The sequence below is a fragment of the Mustelus asterias genome, chromosome 5 (assembly GCF_964213995.1).
Source record: "Mustelus asterias chromosome 5, sMusAst1.hap1.1, whole genome shotgun sequence".
Lineage (NCBI taxonomy): Eukaryota > Metazoa > Chordata > Chondrichthyes > Carcharhiniformes > Triakidae > Mustelus > Mustelus asterias.
In genome coordinates, this window is record NC_135805.1 from 87,014,531 (window position 1) to 87,038,012 (window position 23,482).

Consider the following 23,482-nt stretch of genomic DNA (forward strand, 5'->3'; position numbering starts at 1 on the left):
CCCTGGTCTGGATGGAATGCATTCCAGGGTACTAAAAGAAATGGCAGAAAAAATAGCAAATGCATTAGTTGTAATTTATCAAAATTCACTGGACTCTGGGGAGGTGCCAGCTGATTGGAAAACAGCTAATGTAATGCCACTGTTTAAAAATCCGTAGTTGGGAAAATGCTGGAATCTATCATTAAGGAAGAAATAGCAGGACACCTGGAAAAGAATGGTTCAATCAAGCAGACGCAGCATGGATTCATGAAGGGAAAGTCATGTTTGACTAATTTACTGGAATTTTTTGAGGATATAACGAGTGCGGTTGACAGAGGGGAACCGGTGGATGTGGTGTATTTAGATTTCCAGAAGGCATTCGATAAGGTGCCTCACAAAAGGTTGCTGCATAAGATAAAGGTACACGGAGTTGGGGGTAAAGTGTTAGCGTGGATTGAGGATTGGCTATCTAACAGAAAGCAGAGAGTCGGAATAAATGGGTGCTTTTCCGGTTGGCAATCAGTGACTAGTGGTGTGCCGCAGGGATCGGTGCTGGGGCCTCAACTATTTACCATATACATAGACGATCTGGAGAAGGGGACTGACTGTACAGTAACAAAGTTTGCGGATGACACAAAGACGAGTGGGAAAGCAAATTGCGTGGAGGACACAGAGTCTGCAGCGAGATTTGGATCGGCTAAGTGAGTGGGCGAGGATCTGGCAGATGGAGTATAACGTTGATAAGTGTGAGGTTATCCACTTTGGAAGGAATAATAGTAAAATGGACTATTATTTAAACGGTGAAAAATTACAACATGCTACTGTGCAGAGGGACCTGGGGGTCCTTGTGCATGAATCACAAAAACTCAGTTTGCAGGTGCAGCAGGTAATCAAGAAGGCAAATGGAATGTTGGCCTTTATCGCGAGAGGGATGGAGTATAAAAGCAGGGAGGTCATGCTGCAACTGTACAGGGTACTGGTGAGGCCACACCTAGAGTACAATTTAGGTGTACAATTTTGGTCCCCTTATTTAAGAAAGGATATATTAGCTTCGGAGGGGGTACAGAGAAGGTTCACCAGGTTGATTCCAGAGATGAGGGGGTTAGCTTATGAGGAGAGATTGAGTAGTCTGGGCCTGTACTCATTGGAGTTTAGAAGGTTGAGGGGAGATCTTATAGAGACATATAAGATAATGAAGGGGCTAGACAGGGTAGAAGCAGCGAGGTTATTTCCACTTACAATGGAAACAAGAACTAGGGGGCATAGCCTCAAAATACAGGGGAGTCAATTTAGAACAGAGTTGAGGAGGAACTTCTTCTCCCAGAGGGTAGTGAATCTTTGGAATTCTCTGCCCAATGAAGCAGTAGAGGCTACCTCATTAAATGTGTTTAAGTTACAGATAGATAGATTTTTAACCATTAAGGGAATTAAGGGTTATGGGGAGCAGGCGGGTAAGTGGAACTGAACCCACTATCAGATCAGCCATGATCTTATTGAATGGCGGAGCAGGCTTGAGGGGCTAGATGGCCTATTCCTATTTCTTATGTTCTTATATCCATGATGAAGAGGTGGAAATTGTTAAAGTGATGAAAAGGATCAGGAGAATCACAGATATAGATAGCAAGAGACTCAACGGGGAGGGGATCAAGCTGAGGGGAAGACATCAGTTTAGCAGGATAGAGAAGGCCATTGCTGATTCAAAGGATAATCCTCCACCACTTCCATCAAATGCAGCATGATGCCAAAACCAAAACATCTTCCCCTCCCTGTCAATATTCCAAAGGGGCCATTTCCTCTGTGATACCCTGGTCCACTCCTCTATCATCCCCAATACCTCCCTGCTTTCCCACAGCACCTTCGGATGTAATCACAGGAAGTGTAACACCTGCTGCTAACACATCCCGATATTTGGCTTTCAGATAGTATTGGCCTTCATTCTGCTATTAACACCTACTCTGGACTCTTTGCCTTGGGTTCCATGACATCTTTGTCATTTAATCTCCCCTGTCCTCTAACCTATCCCTGAACTTCTTTTGCTCCACCTACCCCTCCCTCCTTTTTCGGCATCATAAAACCCATCACATTCCTACTTCTCTGCAGTTTCAAACGAGCGTCATATTGGACTCGAAATGCTAAATTCTTTCGCTTTCCACAGTTGCTGCCAGCCTGAGTTTTTCCAGCACTTTGTTTTAATTTCAGATTTTAGTATTTGCAGCATTTTGCTTTAATCAAGTCCTTATTGCAGACCTTGGGAAGCAGATAAAAGCAGGCCGTGAGGAGGGAGAACAAGGAGGGTGGATGCTGGAGGTTGATTTTCAAATGTATTTGCTTTCAGGCAGCAACTGTTTGTCAGTCTGCCATTCACACCTCCTCTAGACACATTTTTTATTTACGTGTCCCAGTGTCACTCCCTTTGATCTTTTATTTCTTGCACCTCATCACAGAATCACAGAAGGAGAGAGAGTCAGAGGTTTACAGCATGGAAACAGGCCCTTCGGCCCAACTTGTCCATGCCGCCCTTTTTCTTTAAACCCCGTAGTCCCAATTGCCCATGTTTGGCCCATATCCCTCTATACCCATCTTACCCATGTAACTGTCTAACTGCTTTTTAAAAGACAAAATTGTACCCATCTCTACTACTACCTCTGGCAATTTGTTCCAGACACTCACCACCCTCTGTGGAAAAAAACTGCCCCTCTGGACACTTTTGTATCTCTCCCCTCTCACCTTAAACCTATGCCCTCTAGTTTTAGACTCCCCTACCTTTGGTAAAAGATATTGACCATCTAGTTGATCTATGCCCCTCATTATTTTATAGACCTCTATAACGTCACCCCTCAGCCTCCTACGCTCCAGAGAAAAAAGTCCCAGTCTATCCAGCCTCTCCTTATAACTCAAACCATCAAGTCCCGGCAGCATCCTAGTAAATCTTTCGTGCACTCTTTCTAGTTTAATAACATCCCTTCTATAATAGGGTGACCAGAACTGAACACAGTATTCCAAGTGTGGCCTTACCAATGTCTTGTACAACTTCAACAAGACGTCCCAACTCCTCTATTCAGTGTTCTGACCAATGAAACAAAGCATGCTGAATGCCTCCTTCACCACTCTGTGACTCCACTTTCAAGGAGCTCTGAACCTGTATCGCTCGATCTCTTTGTTCTGTAACTCTCCCCAAAGCCCTACAATTAACTGAGTAAGTCCTGCCCTGGTTCAATCTACCAAAATGTATCATCTCGCATTTATCTAAATTAAACTCCATCTGCCATTCGTCAGCCCACTGGCCTATTGATCAAGATCCCATTGCAATCTGAGATAACCTTCTTCACTGTCCACTATGCCACCAATCTTAGTGTCATCTGCAAACTTACTAACCATGCCTCCCATATTTTCATTCAAATCATTCATATAAATGACAAGTAACAGTGGGCCCAGCACCGATCCCTGAGACACACCACTGGTCACAGGTCTGCAGTTTGAAAAACAACTCTCTACAACCACCCTCTGGCTTCTGTCATCAAGTCAATTTTGTATCCATTTAGCTATCTCACCCTGGATCTTGTGAGATTTAACCTTATGCAACAACCTACCATGCGGTACCTTCTCAAAGGCCTTGCTAAAGTCCATGTGGACAACATCAACTGCACTGCCCTCATCTACCTTCTTGGTTACTCCTTCAAAAAAACTCAATCAAATTTGTGAAACATGATTTTCCACTCTCAAAGCCATGCTGACTGTCCCAAATCAGTCCTTGTATCTCTACATGCTTGTAGATCCTGTCTCTCAAGATGAATTGACCCATTGGCTGGAATTTTATTGCATTGCCCGCCACAGGAATCATAGTGGGCAGGGGATGGAAAATGGGAAGGTCCATTGACCTTGTTCAGGATTTTATGGTTTCAGGATGAGCAAAGCCATTAAATCCCGCCCATTGTATCTGCACTGGCTCTCTAAATGATCATGGCTTAGTGCCATTCCTCTGCCTTTTCCCCACAGCCCTGAATATTCAAGCATTCATTTAATACCCTCTTGAATGCCTCGACTGAACCGACCTCCACCACACTTCTAGGTAGTCCATTTTAGATCTGAATCACTTGTGAAAAGGTTTCTTGCGTCACAATGGCTTCTTTTGCAAATCACTTTAAAATCTGTGCCCTCTCATTCTTGATCCTTGAACAGTTTCTCCCCATCTACTCTGTCCATCCCCCTCATGATTTTGTGCATCTCTAATCTCCTCAGACTTTTTTCCAAGGGGACCAGTCCCAACCTGTCCAATCTATCCTCATAATTGATGTTTCTTATTTCTGGAACCATTTGTGCAAGCCTCTTCTGCACTCTCTCCAATGCATTCACATCCTTCCTGTATGTGGCACCCAGAGGTCTAACTAGTGTCTTGTACAAGTTCAGCATAACCTCCTTGATCTTGTATCTATGACTCTATTAAAGCAGCCCAGAATACTGTGGGTGTTTTATTAACTGCTCTTACCACCTGTCTTGCCACCTTCAATGATCTTCATCTGCCACCTATCTGCCCACTCCACCAACTTATAATCAATAGAATCCCTACAGTGCAGGAGGCGGCCATTTGGCCCATCAAACCTGCACCGACAACAATCCCAACCAGGCCCTATCCCCGTAACTTGTCTGTATCCTTTTGAAGTTTTACACTAACCTCTTCACAGTTTAAACATTTCCAAGTTTTGTATCATCCACAAACTTTGAAATTGTCCACTGCACACCAAGATCTAGACCATTAATATATACCAAAATAAGTAAGGATCCCAATACTAATCATTGGGGAACAGCACTAGAAACCTTCCACCAGCTCCAAAAATATCCATTGATCATAACTATCTGCTTCCTATTATTCAGCCAACTTTGTATCCTTGTTGCTACTGTCCCTTTCATTACATAAGCTACAAGTTTAATCAAGTCTGTTGTGCGGCACTATATCAAATGCCTTCTGAAAGTCCACATACACCACATCAACAGCATTACCCTCATCGACCCTGTTACCACCTCAAAAAACTCCTCTTTTTGTTCTTTTTCCCACCCTTTCCCTTGCTCAATACATTTCTAAACTTAATTACACTTCTAACATTTTTCCCAGTTCGGATGAAATCTGAAATGTTACCGGTTTCTCTCTCTACAGACGCTGAGTCTTTCCAGCATTTTCTATTTTTTTTCCCCAGAAAGACATGACTTTGTTAGTAGATTGAATAGAAATGAAACTTAACCTAGAGAAACAAGGCAATGTATTTTGGGAAGTATTCGTCAAGGATAATTATAGCTCATGGTAAAACTTTAAAATTGTCCTGTCCAGACTATCACAACGATGGTGTGGCTCTTATCACCAAATCACACCTTGGTCTTCCCCTCTACTCCGCTGGCACTATTGTGTTCTTTCAGTATTTCAGCTTGTTCCACTCCCTAACCTCAAATTTAAAATACTTCATAGAATCCCTCCAGTGCAGAAAGAGGCCATTTGGTCCATCGAGTCTGCATCGATCACAATCCCACCGAGGCCCTATCCTCATAACCCAACTTATTTACCCTGCTAACCCCCTGACTATGGAGCAATTTATCACCACCAATCAACCTAACCCACACACCTTTGGACTGTGGGAAGAACCCGGAGCACCGCAGACACGGGGAGAACGTGCAAACTTCACACAGACAGTGACCCACGCTGGGAATCGAACCCAGGCCCCTGGCGCTGTGAGGCGGCAGTGCTAACCATGTTGCCACCCCGACTTGTTCCCTATAGCCCACCCAAATACATTAAAACAATGTTCTCAAGAGATTGTCACTACTGTTCACCCTCTGGGCTGAGTCACTTCCCATTTATGGGAATTTCAACCTCCATCTTAATTCATCAAGCTGTCTCTTTCTAGAGTTCACAGCCCTCATATCCTCCTATAACCTCTCGCAACATCTAAACTCCCCAACCTATAGTTATAGCTTTGTCCTGACCTAACCATCTTTTGTGTCCTCATTACCTCCAAGGTGTAAATCATAGAAAAGTTTGCTATTACTTGTACCACTCGCCGCCCCCATTCCAGTTTTTCCCCTCACAATCCTATTCTCTCCTTTGGCTGCCCCAGAAAATACTCTTTTCCAATTCACTTACAACCATGCTTCAAGGCCCCATTTGTTGACCTTCAGCCCTCCATTCACCGCAACATTCTTGTTTTCAAATCCATTTGTGGCCCAGCCTCTCCCTAGCTCTGTAACCTCCACGAATGTGACAACTTGAGATCTTTATGCTCCTTCATTTCTGGCGCATCCAGATTTTAATTGTTCCACTAATAGGGTGGTTGGGTGGGGGAGGTGGAGGAGGAGCTATATAGTTACCAGTGTCCTAAGCTCTGGAATTTCCTTCTGAAACCTCTTTGGCCCCTCTTTCCACCTTTATAGTGCTCCTTTAAACCTACCCATTGTACTCCATACCAAAAGCTTGACAAAAAGAAGCAATGCTGAATCTATGAAAACTATTGGTTTGCCTACAGAAATCTGTACCCAGTTTTGAGCATCTTTAATACAAGAATAAAGGAGTGAACTGATATTATAGAAGCTATTGGGTTAGCTCACATTTAGAGTATTCTGAGCAGCTTTGGGCACCTAGTTATAGAGAGGACATTAAAGAATTAATGGATGCTGAACTTTGTAAACAGGCAAGGCACAGCTACACATGCCCTACCAAGCCAGTGCATTACCATGGTAACACTAATTCAGTGCATTTCATTTGCTTCCCCAGCTATCTCTTATTACAAGAAGAAAGCAAGATCAAAGAAAGAAATAAGAGGGGAACTGGTAAACAGATGGAAAGAGAGAAAGCCAATAATCCTTTCATTTAACTTTCATCTATCGTCCACACCGAAAACTCTTTGCATGGAATACCACCAACCATGATATGGAGCTCAGCTCCAACCTACTTAGCCAGAGTTTGAGCTGCTGACAGCAGCAACAGTCAATCCCATCCGCAAACTCCACATGTACTTAATTCTAGATGAAGCCAACAAACCATTGCTGCATCAAATCTAAAGAGCACTGACAGAATAGATTTGTCAGGGTGACACCAGGAACGGTGAATACAATCAGAGAGAGATTTGAAATACGAGGACTATTTCCACCAGAGCAAAGAAGCCCCTGGAGAGTAAATAACATTGTTTAAACAATGAAGGAGTTTGATGGAGTGGTTGGGGGAGGAGTGATCAAATTGAAGTGTTTAAGAAAAACAGCTTTGCACAAACTTTGAGAATGCAGCATGTTTTGCATAGGAAGTGGTTGAGGCACAGACCACTTCATCTAATATGTTCGTCAAACATATTAACGGTAAAAGATTAGTGAAGGATAGAGTGGGGCCCATAAGGAACAAGCAGGGTGAAGTGTTCACTGAAGCGCAGGGTATGGTAGAGGTACTAAATGAGTACTTTGCTTGTCTTTGCCACATTAGAAGACGGTGATAATGGCCCATTTGAAAATGTGGATGCTGAGCAACTGAGCAGCACGGTGATAGATAAAGAAGAGGGGCTAATAGGGCCGGCAGCTCTCCAGGTAGAGAAGTCACCAGATGGGATGGGATGCATCCTAGAATACATCCCTTTAGAGGCAAGGGAGCAAATCGTGGAGCTGTCGACAGAAATTTTCCATTGTCTCTCTAAAAACAGAGGTCCTGGGGGACTGGAGGATTGCAAATGTGATGCCATTGTTCAAGAAAGGAGCAAAGGATACCCCAGGAAACTACAGACCTGTCAACCTGACATCAATAGTGGGAAAACTGATGGATCTATAATATGGGATAAGATAAATATAACTTAGAGAAAAATAAGTTAATACCAGACAGTCAACATGGCTTTTGTCAGGGGCCAGTCATGTCTGACAAATTTAAGTTCTTTGACGAGGTGACATAGGCAGTGGATGAGGTTAGTGCCGTGGATGTTGTATATTAGGACATTCAAGAAACTTTTGATACGATAAAACATGGCAGGTTAGTTAGCAAGTTAGAAATGTTTGGGATTGATGGGTCCTCGGCAGCATGGACTAGAAATTGGCTAAGAGATAGGAAACAGAGGGTAGGTATAGATGTGGATTTCTCAATCTGGAGACGACTTGGACGTGGTGTTCCCCAGCGATCAGTGTTGGGACCATTGTTTTTTCTATAAACAATTTATATAAATTTATATAAACAACTTAGAGATGAGTGTTGAGGGAAAAATCTCCGAATTTGCAGATGATACTAAGCTTGGGAGAAAATAGTGAATTGAGAGGATGACGCTGAGCGACTTCAGAAGGACAATGACAAGTTGGCCAAATAGGCAGACACTTGGCAGATGAATTTAAATGAAGTGAAATGTGATTAAATGCATTTTGGTAGAAGAAATATGGGAAGACAATACAGGCTCAATGGTACAACTTTGAGAGAAGTACAGGAGCAGAGGCACCTCATGGGTCAAGTACGTAATTCTCTGAAGGTGGCCAAGCAAGTTGAAACAGTTGTTAAGACGGCTTATGGGATCCTTGGGTTTATAAATAGAGGCACAGAGTATAAAAGCAAGAAAGTGATGCTACACCTCTACAAATCATTGGTCAGACCACATTAGTGGTGGTGTTTTGGGCACCTCATTTCAGAAATGATATTAAAGCCCCAGAGAGAGAGTGGAAAGGAGATTTACTAGAATGATACCAGGAATGAGGAATTTTAGATACAAGGAGAGATTAGAGAAATTGAGTTTATTCTCCTTGGAGCAGAAAAGATCATGTGGTGACTTTATTGAAGTGTTCAAATATAAGAACAATTTTGATAGGGTAAAGAAGGATATTCTGCTTCCACTAGTTGGTATGTCAGTGACTAGGAGTTACAATTTCAAGATGGTCAGCAAGAGCGCTAGGAGTGAAATGAGGAGAAACTTCTTTACTCAGAGTTGTTGGGATTTGGAATGCGCTGCCTGGGAGAGTGGAGGAGGCGAATTCCATAGGACGTTTCAAAAGAGCTGGAAACATATTGGAAAGTGGTGAATTTAGAGGGCTACGGAGATAGAGCTGGAGAATGGGACTAGCTGGGTAGCTCTTTCGGGAGCCAGTGCAGACACGAAGGGTCGAATGGCCTCCTTCTGTGCTGCAAAATTCTATGGCTCTATTAATAGATAAATGAATAAATATTTGGATACACACGCTAAAGGTGAGATAGAAATCATAGAAACCCTACAGTGCAGAAGGAGGCCATTCGGCCCATCGAGTCTGCACCAACCACAATTCCACCCAGGCCCTACCCCCACATATTTACCCGCTAATCCCTCTAACCTCCGCATCTCAGGACTCTAAGGGGCAATTTTTTTTTTTTAACCTTGACCAATCAACCTAACCCGCACATCTTTGGACTGTGGGAGGAAACCGGAGCACCCGGAGGAAACCCACGCAGACACGAGGAGAATGTGCAAACTCCACACAGACAGTGACCCAAGCCAGGAATCGAACCCGGGTCCCTGGAGCTGTGAAGCAGCAGTGCTAACCACTGTGCTATTGTGCCGCCTCCGAGATGGTGCAGCTGTGTGATGAATTCTGGATTGCGCTGGTGTAGAGCAGTGCAAACATCTTGGTACAGTAATCTAGATTGCTATGGATCAATATACTGGATCGGTCAGAATCAGACAAAAGTTGATGACTTACCGACAGGTGAGCTTACTATGATATACTGGAATTGAATAAATCTTCTAAATCAATGTGGGGTAGTCCATCACTAGAAAATATAGTTACAGCAATAACTTTGGGCCAAGCGTAGGAACAGGCCACTTGGCCCTTCAAGCCTGCTCTGCCATTCATTGGATTCATGGTTGATCGGATTGTGGCTTTAACGCCACTTTCCTATCTGCCTCCCAAAACCCTGTCAATCAAGAATCTATCAAAGCATCTGCAGTATTTTGCTTTTTATAAGAATCTAACTAACTCATCTTTGAATAAATTCAATGACCCCAGCCGTCAATGCTCTCTCAAACATTTGTGTTAGTTTAATCACCGAAAGCAAAAAGCTAGACAACAGCACCCTCTAGTGACAAGTCCTTTATGTTCATCAGTGGTGAGATAGTTACTGCCACAATCAGAATGCACATATTGAAACTGCAGCATTCAGAGCTCCTTAGATATTTTCTCTTCCATCAGAGTTTGTGAACATTAGTCTGAAGTAGGTGTTTAAAAACTCAATGAAGTTGTTGTCTTCCTCAAGTTTGGCAATGCAGGAAACAACATTCTTCCAAATCAATAGTTTTTTAAAAATTAATTTGTATTGCCCATCCCTTGTTGCTCTCGGAAGGCATTTGAGAGTCAACCACAGAGTATAGTCCCTCCCCATAACAATCATTACTAACCAACTTACAGCAATCTAACAAATTGCATTTATATAGCACCTTTGATTTTGAGAGAGGTGACAAGGCACTTTGAGAAGGCAGGATTTAAGGCACTGGAAACTGGGGTAAGCTATTGACAATGAAACAGATCTTAGGAAGGAATCCCAGATACATGAGGATTGTTAGTAATAGCAGTAAAACGAGGGGGAGGGACACAGTTTCCCAGATTTTGCAGGAATAATTGACGGCTAAACTGTCACCATTTGTCTTCGTTACTTCCTAGAAACGGACAGCAACTTCTGGAATCCACATATCAGCAGTTAAACACAAAATCCAGAAGTTTCTTTCAGTGACTCCAGATTTTCACACACAGGTCAGATGTGCAAAGACAGGAGAATTCCTGACTGCATGAAGATAACCTTTAAAAACGACTGCTTGACCATCAGATTTTCTGATGGGGGGAGGGGGGGGGCAGAGGGCAGGCTGGATTAGAAGTCAGGGCAGGTGACTCCAGAAGGACTGAGGGTATGGAGGCAGATTGAGTAGAGGCCGGCACTGGGATCTGGCACTGTATCCAAAGTTTTAGAATGAAGAATAAAACATTAAACATCCTTCCAGCCTGCACTCCTTTCTGCCCCCATTCCACACACTCCCCATGCCCCACCCATGCCAAGGTATGCCCTCCACCCACCCCGTGTCAATATATGCCCCCCTCTATCCATTCCATATGGCCCTTGCTCCCATGCAAAGGTGTTTACCATGTTATGCCCCACAACCCTACAGTTCCTCATTCCCCCGATGTCAACCTATTCCTCTTCACCAACCCCTCAGCCCTTTATAACTTTGATGCCAATCTTTGCCCCTCCACATACCAACCTATGGCAAACCATTCACCTCTTTATAGCTCTTTTACCAATTTAGTGCCAACTCATGCAAATCCATGCTCCCCCGCCGTTTGCCCTTACAGCTGCCATGTCGACTTACCTAGTGTCCACCAAAGGCAGACCTTGGGACTCGTGCAGAAATTACAGAAAGTACAGTTAAGTAAAATAAAATTCTGCAGACTTCATTACATCAAAAACAATCTCGTTCATAAAAACCCATTTACTACATTTCGATTCCTTCAACTAAACAAAGCTTATAACCACTTGTAGCTGTCAACCAAACTGTCACCCTGCTGTGATGATGGATGGTTGTGATATCAGCCATGCAGCCCTTATCCCATAATGGAAGCCCTCTGGCTTATGTCAACAGACAGTGTGAAATAGCACACGGTCTTTTTTTTAAAAAAACACAACTCATTTTTTTTAAAGATTTAAAAGGCAAACCTCAAGAGCTCCCTTGACAGGTTGCTGCTCATTACCATAATAAGCAATTATAGTTAGCAGACTAGTAAAAATATCTCTCAAATGATGTCCATAAACATCCCAACAAACCACAGCAGAAATATGCAAGAAAAAAAAAGTGAAGCTTTGTCATGACAAGTTACTTTCAACACAGCAGCATTTACCTCATACCTGCTGGGTACGAAGGGGGATCTTTCCTCACATACCGAGAGCGATTTCTACATTTTGGACTCTGTGCTTTTGCATTGACTTTAAAGGATTTTCGTTTTTTACCATGCTTCTTTGTTACTATAAATAAAACAAATAATTGACATATCCACACTAAGTATTATACCACCAATAACACCACAAAAAGAGTATTTCTTATTTACTGCACACAGAAATCATATACACCATGACAGACAAGTACTAAAACTAAATTATTTAATTAAGCATCACCAGACATCAGACTATCCTTTTACTCATGTAACAATCAAGTTCATTTGGCAGTAAATACAGAATTAACACAATGGTCTGGATTTTGCATCAAGGATAACAATGAGGTTGACAATATTCATTGTTACGAAGTAAATCAGACAGCATACTCCTCCCGTGTCTGCGTGGGTTTCCTCCGGATGCTCCAGTTCCCTCCCACAGACATACTGGTTAGGTGCATTGGCCATGCTAAAATTCTCCCTCAGTGCACCTGTGGCTACTAGGAGATTTTCACAGTAACTTCATTGCAGTGCTAATGTAAGCCTACTTGTGACACTAAAAATAAATAAATGCGTGATGCGCTACAGCACCGGCACAAACCCCTAAAATAATCATTCTGGGAATATAGGAACTGTCACGCAATGTAATGGTGTCTACCAGTTCCTAGTACTAGATGTGAAATGGGGCCAATGTATATTTGAAGGACTCATGACTGCATATTACGTAGCAAAGATCAGGCTGAAGAAATTTATACCTGGAAGAGATCCAGAGATATAGAGAATGCATTTAATAAAAAAACCTAAAGTAAATCAAGGTTAATTGATGAGGAAGAAAGGTGCTAACCACCTTCGAGAAACATGGCATAATGTTAAGCACACTGCATATCATGTTGCTCAGCTATTTGACATTTCTTGAATGGAAACATTTGTACCTGTAAGTTTTCTCTCTTTCCTGGTAGATTCATCATCAGTGTCAACATTATCTATCTTCCTTTTCTTCTGCAAAGCCTTCCTGTCCACTGTAATAGATCAGAACATTTTGCAATAGAAATACTTCACATCTATAAATTTGCTACGATTACAGAATACAAATATATAAGCATAGCTTTGTACTTTAATCTCCACACTTGGGTTAGATATTCGGGACCACAAAAGTTACAAATTTAAATTCAACAGATGTTGTACAGATCATACATCACAAAAGAAATCTGGTGAAGAGGGCCTGGCAAGTGCTGCAGCAAGCAATCTGCTTAGCTTGGTGGCACTCGTGCTTAAAGATTGAAAAGTGGAAGACACACTGCAAAATGCAATACAACAAAAAACAAATCAGCACAGCAAGAAATCCTCATTGTAGATCTAATTTTGTGTTCCACCCATTGAAAAACAAATAAGATAATTATGCTGCAACACAATCTTTATTTTGTAAGTAATGTCATTTTAGGTCAGGTTTAAAATAGTTACATTTGGGGGAGCAAGGGTGGTGGTGGATGATGTATTAGTAATGTCATGGGGCTGGTGACCTGAGCCCCATGGTGTATACATACATGTGTTCAAATCCCACCACTGTCAGGTGGCAGAATTTAACTCCAATTGTAAAAAAATCCAGAATTGAAAGCTGGGCTCAGAAATGGGAAGCATGGAAGTTATTGTCATAAAAACTAATGGAAATCTGCCATCTTTACCTGGTCTGCCTCCGTGTCACTCCAGATCAATAGCAATGCGACTCTTATCTGCCCTCTGAAATAGCCTAGTAAGCCGCAACATTGAAGGGGAATTGTGGGTGGGCAACAAGTGCTGGCTGTGCCAGTGACACACACATCTCAGCAGGAGAAACAAAAATACATTCAAGATAAAGTAAAAAATGTGCAAGTCAGAGAACAAAAGGCCAATTTATATATAGAACCAACAGGTTAAACAATGATTTTGTGAATCAGGGAACTCAGTACTTCCATTTTGACACCATAAAGTAACCTGTAATCAAAAAAAAAGAGGCAAAGTGAAGCTTCCTCTACTCTGCTTCATTTTATGTTTTATTCTATCCTAAAGAACGTACAAACTTGCATTTATAAAACACCTTTCACAATCTCAGGATTTCCTAAAGCACTTTTACCACCAATTAACTGTTGTTATGCAGGGAACACAAGAGTCACCCTCCTATAGCACTTGGGTCTTTTCACACCATCCATGTTGCCTCCTTTCTCAGATCAGCAACTGGTACCAAACTTTGGCAGATTTATACTCTTAAATAGAGCAGAGTTGCAACTCTCAAAGATAATTTAACTTAGGATCAATATAGCTGGCTGTGTAAAAAAGCCTTGTATCTGAACTCTGGGCTGCATTTGAACTCGGGTTACAAAAATGGAAGAATTGCGTGCCGACCTACCAAACCGCCTAATACCTAACAAATTGACTCTTTTTCTCTGCTCCGCATCCATCGATTTTTATTTGAATTGAAGTGAAGTTGAAAGCAGGTAGCAAATATACTCACATCACACCGGATATCCTATGGCAGGTTAAATTTTAAGTACCAGTAAAGAAACTCACACCAAAAAAAAAATCAATAAAATAGTTACCGCATTGCTGAAAATAAGAGCTCATCTCTAACAATCAATTGCCACCATTGATCTAGATTTGTCAGTTAAGTTGTACTAATGCTATCCTGAGTTCTGTAAAAGGGATCAGTCTGCAACAATAAAAATTCAATGGTCATGTCCCATTTGTTCCAGCAACCCCTGCCCACCAAGGCACTAAACAAAATCTATAAAATAGATTTTTTTTTCTTAGGAACGGCTCATAGCACAACTATTTATGATCACGAGTCAGAGCTTTCTGACGCTTATCATTTTAATTCTTTGCCCCGCTCCAATTTCAGTCATAGAATTATAGAATCCCGACAATGCAGAATTCAACCCACCGAGTCCCACCTCGGCTCTATAATAACCCCACATATTTACCCTGCTAACCCGTCTAACCGACGCATTCTGGGATACTAAGGGACAATTTAGCATGACCGACGCACCTAAGCCACACATCTTTGGTCTGTGGGAGAAACTGGAGCACTCGGAGGAAACCCACGCAGACATGGGGAGAATGTGCAAACTCCGCACAGATAGTGACCCAAGCCAGGAATCGAACCCAGGTCCCTGGAGCTGTGAGGCAGCAGTGCTAACCACTGTGCCACCGTGTTGCCCTGGTCCAACCTTTGGCCTCCTACCTTGTTCCTAATGGTGCTCAACAGTAGCTCGAGGACCAGCACTTCAAGCCTTATTTGTTTGGACTCAGTATGCACCCTCTCTATTCTCCAGGCAGTTGATGACGATTCTGCTGTTGCCATTTACACCTCCTCTAAAACTATCTTTCATTTCTCTGCTTGTCCCATTACAATTCCCTTTTGCAGGACACCACCCTCTTTTCTCTCCCATCTTTCACCCATGACAGATCTTCGCATCCTTCTTGCCTTTCCCTTCCTCTGTGTTGCCATCAAACTCGTTACACATCTAACCTTTTACTGTTCTGCTGAAAGATCAAGGATATGAAATCTCAAATTAAATTTTCCTCTCCATAGATGCCACCTGACCTGGATGTTCTTTTTTTTTTGTTAAAATTGCAAAATAATTGAGATTTCCGAAACCTCAATTGAAAAATAATTAGCACGCCTAAATAAATGGAATTCTTCACACCCCCCCACAATCCCACATACAGTTTTACAGTGCAGAAAGAGACCCTTCAGCCCATCGTATCTGGACCAGCTCACAAGTGCTATAATCAGAGTACACATATACCTTGGGTAAGTATTTTGTCGACTTAGATTATCTGATTTATTCTGAGCATGTGCAGATAGATTCCATGTTTCTTCATTTTTAAAAAAAAGAGGTACACTTGAAAATACAGAGCTGCGATTCTCGCTGGTATCATTCAAACTGTGAGCTTGCTGAAGAGTAAACTCTACCAGGTACTGTGCATCCAGATAACAGTCACTTATTTTCTGAATTCAGAGCATAACACAGAATCTGTGGAATTCAGTTCAAAACGGGCAATTGCATTTCAGTTGAGATATGCAAAACTAATTCCAACTTCCACCAAATCTATCTTGGATAATCAAGAATGCAGGTGATGGAATCACAGATAACATACTTCCAGACAAAGGCCACTTGCTGATGCTATTAGTATACTGGTAACATCATCTTGATATGTGCTGATTCTACCCAGCTCCAAGGTTATGAAAATCAGAGATTGTGTGCCAACTGCACAATTATAAAGATAAGATTTGTAATTTACCTTTCCCTTTCTGCTTGCATTTTTCCACATATGCCTCCATCCCCTTCATCTCTAACCAGTATCTGGGCTTTCTGATTGCCAGTTGTCCATCATCCTCTCCATTGACCTTATCATCTGATGTCGAGGATGAATCATCGCTAAAAGACTCTTCTTGGCTGTCCTTGGTAACAAAATTACTTTTGTATTGTTTAGCCCTAGATAAAAAAGGTAAACATCATGACTGTTTTAATAGCAGCCAAAAACAAAACACTGGAGAAGAGTATAGAACCCCTACAGTGCAGGAGGCTGTTCAGCCCACTGAGTCTGTATCGACTGAGAGCATCTCGCCCAGTCCCTAACCACGTAACCCCATGTATTTACCTCCCTACTCCCCCTCACTTACACATCGTGAGACACTGAGGGACATTTTAGCATGGCTAATCCACCTAACCTGCACATCTTTGGACTGTGGGAGGAAACTGGAGCACCCGGAGGAAACCCACGCAGACACAGGGAGAATGTGTAAACTCCACACAGACAGTGACATAAGGCTGGTGCTAACCACTGTACTAACATGCCCATGGTTCACGAAGAGGTGGTTTTAATTGCTATGGGAAGGAGAACCAGGAGTACTCTAACTGAAAGCACTGCTGGAGATCCCCACTTTTTATGAGATACAAATCAGGGATTATAAAAGTAAGATAGTCATTAATAAATCCCAAACCGAATTCAGCAGAGGGATGGGAGGAAGCTCACATGGAGCATTAACACATGCAAGTACTAGTTAGTGGAGCAGCCTGTTGTTGTGCTGCTAAAACTTAGTAATCTATAAAGTGGTACTCAAGTTAGTATAAGTTGGGCACAAACCAGATACACATGAATGGAGGCACTATAAATGCAATTCATTTTATTATTATAAAAATGGTACAAGATGCCACCATTTGATTCAGTGTGCTTATACCAGCTCTTCAGCAGAGCTATGCAACAAATCCCATTCCACTGCTCTTTCCCATAGCTCTCCAAAGCCTTTTCTTTTAAAATATTTATTCAATTCACTTTTGAATGTTACTACTGAATTTGCGTCCATCACCTTTTGCATAACAAACTCACTGCATTACAAAATATTTCACATCGCCGCCTATTCTTTTGTCCAATAATTCTACGGGTCGAGTATTCTTTATCCACGGCGGCACAGTGATTAGCATCGCTGCCTCACCTCACCAGGGACCTGGGTTCAATTCCGGCCTTGGGTGACTGTCTGTGTGGAGTTTGCACGTTCCCCCCATGTCTCTGTGGGTTTCCCCCAGGTGTTCCTGTTTCCTCCCACACACCAAAGATGTGCGGGCTAGTAGGGAAGTAAGGATAAAAGATATTTGACTGTAGAAGCAAAAATGCATGACAAATAATTTTCATTAGAGCCCAGGAGGGAGATCTGTAAGATGTGCAGGTTAGGTTGATTGGCCATGCTAAATTGCCCCTTAGTGTCAGGGGGACTAGCAGGACTAACATGGAGTTACAGGGATATGGCCTGGGTGGGACTGTTATTGGTGCAGGCTCCTCCTGCACCATAGGGGTTCTATGATTCTATCCAAAACCTTTAGGGCCGTCTGTGTTTCGGTATACAGGCATGCTTGGTTTTAGGATGCAATTGTAACCACATACTCCTCATTCAGTTGTCTCACAGATGTACCATGGTTAGTTTTCTGCAACAACTCCACGTTGGAGTTGCACTCTGTCGCTGCAGACCCGATGGGCTAACAGGCCTTTTCTGCACTGTATGACTTTCTTAGCAATTGATAATGAATTGTGCTTCCTTTTCTCAATGTTCCACAAGGATATCTGATGGTCTTTTTGGCATGATCACGGTAGAATAAAAGCACAAATAACCTCAAAATTCACAAGGTAAGGTGAGCGGGTCTGAGTGTAAACAGTGCAAACAACTAGACTTCCTGGACAAAGGCTGGTGAGGGTCTTTCAGGCTCACATTAGGGTCCATTCAAAAAAAGTGTTTGCTTTTTGGATGTGTTCGGCTTTTGGAAGGAAGAATAAAAGATATTTGACTGTAGAAACAAAAATGCATGACAAATAATTTTCATTAGAGCCCAGGAGGGAAATCTGTAAGACGTGCAGGTTAGGTGGATTGGCCATGCTAAATTACATTCCTTAGTGTCCCAAGATGTGTAGGTTAGGGGGATTAGCAGGGTAAATACATGGAGTTGAGGGAACAGAGTCTGGGTGGGATGCTCTGTCGGAGAGTTGGTGCAGACTCGATGGGCCAAATGGCCTCCTTCTGCATTGTTGGGATTCTATGAAAGGGGAACTTGATAAACTAGAAGAGGAATTACAAATGTGAAATGTTCTATTCAGAACTTTAAATAAAAATAATTGACACAGTCCAGCAAACTGCACGTACTTCTCATCTCCCAATGTGATCTTTATCTTTTGTATTCTTGGTTCTAGTTCCTTTTCGGGATGTTCAGCAGTCTGGGAAGAAAAGCATTTTTGTGAATAATTTAAAAATTAAGGTAGAATGCAGATACTGGGAAAAGAATATATTCCACGAATCTGAGAATCAAATAGGCTATTTTACTCTCCAACGTGCATCAATATTTCAACAAGCTCAAATGATCAATCCAAATTACACCTGGTTTTCACGGTTTAAGAAATAAAACATCATGTGCCCTATCATTAAATGCCACAATTCCAGAGAGAAGGTGAAAGAGAAGCTACGTTAGGTGAATGTAAAGTTATATCCTTCCCAATCATAATACACAGGCCATTTTAAATATGCTGAAATCTCAAGATTAGAAGTTTAACATTTCCAACGTTGAGGCATGGGAGAACTGTGAAGTCAGCGAGAATGAAGTTCACCACATACTGCGCCATCAGCACTGTTTCTGATCATTAGGTTATTTCTGTCCAGACTGAATGAAGATCTCCCACCCAGTGCAGAACATCCTCCTGCTGCACTGTAACAATTGTGCAATTCAGCCCGATTTCAATCTATTGAAAATCAATGGGATGAAAATGGGCGAGATTCCACCTGGGGCAGGTTACTGCCCCATTGAGCAATGTTGAAAATTGTCTAAGATTTATTAATAAATTCCAAGATAACTTTAAATTGGCAGCTGGAGAGCCCATCCTGCCTGCTTTCTTAAAGATTGCTTTACTCAGCTCCTAATGAAAAATACATGAGAGTATGGGTGAAGGATTAGTGGCAAGGCCAAGCCCACATCAGGCAAAACCTTACTGACATTTTACAGGGAAGAGGGTGGGTGGGGGACCTGCAGTAGACAGGAAACAAAGAAATACAGGAAGCACCGAGGTTCTGCTGAATTTAACAGCAGGAACTCATCTGAATTTTTTCGCTCTTCCCTGACTGACTGTCAGCACCAGGTTCGAGAGGCTGTCTGTCTGTTGAGTGGTAGAGTCTGCAAGAGAAGGCTGCAGACAGATACTGGAGGGGTGGGAGTCTTATTAACATACTATAATTACTGACGGACTTGCTGAGAACAGGTTACAGAGCTGATTCCTCCTGCGATGCTGTGTGAACACTGAATGCAGCCACTATAAAAGTCACAATCCCTGCTTATTGAAATCGGTACAGATTTGTCACTCTATAGGATTAACATTGCTTCTGGGCTTGTGTATATGATTAAGAAGCACCCTATGAGTCAGAGCTGAATAACCCAACCAAAAACCATCCAATGGTGATCCTGGGCTCCTCTAGCCTACCAGATATTACCATAATTTCCCACTTCCAGAGTGACAAAGTTTGGATCAAATGCACCCATCAACACCTTCTACCAAAAGATGAAGTTTATCAACTTAACACACTTGCTAAGTCAGGAATCACCTTTCTCAGCCTTGAAGTGTCTTCTGCATCCTTGCAGAGAAGCATTTCTCAGATAAGCCACTGGATAAGTATACTATAAATTTGGAAAAACTTCTAATATTAAGGCAAATACTATAGAGGCATTTAAGGTGGAGCTTAAAAAAACACAGAGGGAGAAGAGAATAGACTTATGCTGATAAGAGTTAGAGGAGGTGGCTCAGGAAGTCTAAAAGCTGACATGGAGTGATCAGGCCAAATGATTTGACACACATTGACACAGTTAAAAGCCAATGATATCTATCATAGAAATCATAAAAACCCTACAGTACAGAAAGAGGCCATTCGGCCCATCGAGTCTGCACCAACCACAATCCCACCCAGGCCCTGCCCCAGGGGGCAGGGATTCAGGTTCCTGGACCATTGGGACCTCTTTAGGGGCAGGGGTGATCTGTATACAAAAAACGGGTGGAACTTGAATCACACGGGGACCAATATCCTGGCCGGTAGGTTGGCTAAGGCTACTGGGGAGAATTTAAACTAGATAGGTTGGGGGGAGGGGAGCTAGAAGAGTTGACTAGGATCAAGGAACTAATTGATGGGGGGGGAGGATGCAGGGGTAAGGGGAATTACAAAATTAATGGTAGAGGAGAGGGTGCAAGTGACTGAAGGCGGTAATTTAGATAAGGGAGTAGAGGGAGACGGTGTTCGCGACTCATCAAAGCGGGTTCAGATAAAAGCTGGAATAAGGACACTTTGCCTGAATGCACGAAGCATTCGGAACAAGGTGAATGAGTTGATGGTGCAAATCAGCACAAGTGGGTACGATCTAGTGGCCATTACAGAAACGTGGCTGAAAGGTGACCAGGACTGGGAGATGAATATCCAGGGGTATCAGGCGTTTAGGAAGAATAGACAGGAAGGAAAAGGTGGTGGGGTCGCGCTATTAATAAGAGATAATATCAGGGTAGTACTGAGGGATGACATAGGCTCTGAGGAACAAAACGTGGAATCGTTATGGGTAGAGATGAGGAATAGTAGAGGGAGAAAGACACTAGTAGGTGTGGTATATAGGCCCCCGAATAATAATGTTGAGGTAGGGAGGGCTATAAACAAGCAGATAAGGGATGCGTGTAAAAACGGAACGGCAATAATCATGGGGGACTTCAACATGCACATTGACTGGCAGACTCAAGTCGGTAAGGGTGGAATGGAGGAAGAGTTCTTAGAATGCTGTCGGGATAGTTTCCTTGAACAGCATGTTACGGAACCGACGAGGGAACGAGCTATTTTGGATCTGGTATTGTGTAACGAGGTAGGTAGAATTAAGGATCTTATTGTGAAGGACCCTCTTGGGTCTAGTGACCACAATATGGTCGAATTTCTGATTCAGATGGAAGAGGAGAAAGTTTGGTCTCAAACCAGTGTCCTCTGTTTGAACAGAGGGAAATATGATAGGATGAGGGATGAATTGGCTAAGGTAGACTGGGAGAGCAGGCTGGCAGGTAGGATAGCTGAGGAACAGTAGAGGATTTTTAGGGAGATCCTTTTCAGTTCTCAGCAAAAATATATTCCAGCAAAAAACAAGGATTGTAAGAAAAGGGAGAACCAGCCGTGGATAACGAAGGAAATAAAGGAGAGTATTAAAATAAAAACAGCTGCGTACAGAGTGGCCAAAAATAGTGGAGAAACAAGTGATTGGGAAAAATTTAAGAAACAACAAAGAGAGACTAAGAAAGCGATAAAGAAAGGAAGGATAGACTATGAAGCTAGGCTAGCAATTAATATAAAAAATGATAGTAAAAGTTTTTATAAATATATAAAAAGGAATAGAGTGGCTAGAGTGAATGTTGGACCCTTGGAGGACGAGAGGGGGGAGTTAATAGTGGGAAATGAGGATATGGCTGAGTCTTTAAATAAGTTTTTTGTGTCGGTCTTCACGGTGGAGGACACAAATAGTTTGCCAAATATTAACGATAGAGGGTTGGCAGCAGGAGAAATACTTAATACGATTAATGTTACCAGAGAGGCAGTGCTGGGTAGACTAATGGGACTGAAGGTGGACAAGTCCCCGGGTCCGGATGGAATGCATCCCAGGGTATTGAAAGAAATGTCAGAGGTAATAGTGGATGCGTTAGTGATTATTTATCAAAACTCGTTGCATTCTGGGGTAGTGCCGGTTGATTGGAAAACGGCTAATGTTACGCCGCTGTTTAAAAAAGGAAGGAGACAAAAGGCGGTTAACTATAGGCCGGTCAGCTTAACGTCTGTAGTAGGGAAAATGCTGGAATCCATTATTAAGGAGGAGATAGCAGGGCATCTGGATAGAAATGGTTCGATCAATCAGACGCAGCATGGATTCATGAGGGGAAAGTCGTGCTTGACGAACATGTTGGATTTTTATGAAGATGTGACTAGGGCGGTTGATGGAGGAGAACCGGTGGATGCGGTGTTTTTGGATTTCCAAAAGGCGTTTGATAAGGTGCCCCATAAAAGGCTGCTGAAGAAGATTAGGGCACACGGAGTTGGGGGTAGTGTGTTAAAGTGGATTGGGGACTGGCTATCCGACAGGAAGCAAAGAGTCGGAATAAATGGGTGTTTTTCCGGTTGGAGGAAGGTAACTAGTGGCGTGCCGCAGGGATCGGTACTCGGGCCGCAACTGTTTACCATTTATATAGATGATCTGGAGGAGGGGACGGAGTGTAGGGTAACGAAGTTCGCAGACGACACAAAGATAAGTGGAAAAGTGAATCGTGTGGAGGACGGAGAAGATCTGCAGAGAGATTTGGACAGGCTGAGTGAGTGGGCGAGGATATGGCAAATGGAGTATAACGTTGAGAAATGCGAGGTTATACACTTTGGAGGAAATAATAACAAATGGGATTACTATCTCAATGGAAACAAATTAAAACATGCTACCGTGCAAAGGGACCTGGGGGTCATTGTGCATGAGACGCAAAAGCCCAGTCTGCAGGTACAACAGGTGATCAAGAAGGCAAATGGGATGTTGGCCTATATTGCGAGGGGGATAGAATATAAAAGCAGGGATGTCTTGATGCACCTGTACAGGGCATTGGTGAGGCCGCAGCTGGAATACTGTGTGCAGTATTGGTCCCCTTATATGAGGAAGGATATATTGGCATTGGAGGGAGTGCAGAGAAGGTTCACCAGGTTGATACCGGAGATGAGGGGTTTGGATTATGAGGAGAGGCTGAGGAGATTGGGTTTGTACTCGTTGGAGTTTAGAAGGATGAGGGGGGATCTTATGGAGACTTATAAGATAATGCGGGGGCTGGATAGGGTGGAGGCGGAGAGATTCTTTCCACTTAGTAAGGAAGTTAAAACTAGAGGACACAGCCTCAAAATAAAGGGGGGGCGGTTTAAGACAGAGTTGAGGAGGAACTTCTTCTCCCAGAGGGTGGTGAATCTCTGGAATTCTCTGCCCACTGAGGTGGTGGAGGCTACCTCGCTGAATATGTTTAAAGCGCGGATGGATGGATTCCTGAGCGGGAAGGGAATTAAGGGTTATGG

At 42.7% G+C, this 23,482-nt stretch overlaps 1 protein-coding gene across 2 annotated transcripts in view; it reads right to left on the reverse strand.

Moving 5' to 3' along the window:
* znf512 (zinc finger protein 512) overlaps nt 1-23,482 on the reverse strand; it is a 62,781-nt gene that overhangs the window by 27,223 nt on the left and 12,076 nt on the right. For both annotated transcript variants that reach the window (XM_078212970.1, XM_078212969.1), the window contains exons 4-7: nt 18,533-18,603; nt 16,141-16,334; nt 12,795-12,881; nt 11,840-11,956 (exon numbers count right to left, since the gene is read on the reverse strand). In XM_078212970.1, the coding sequence (XP_078069096.1) occupies nt 11,840-11,956; nt 12,795-12,881; nt 16,141-16,334; nt 18,533-18,603 (469 nt within the window). The remainder of the gene's footprint in view (nt 1-11,839; nt 11,957-12,794; nt 12,882-16,140; nt 16,335-18,532; nt 18,604-23,482) is intronic.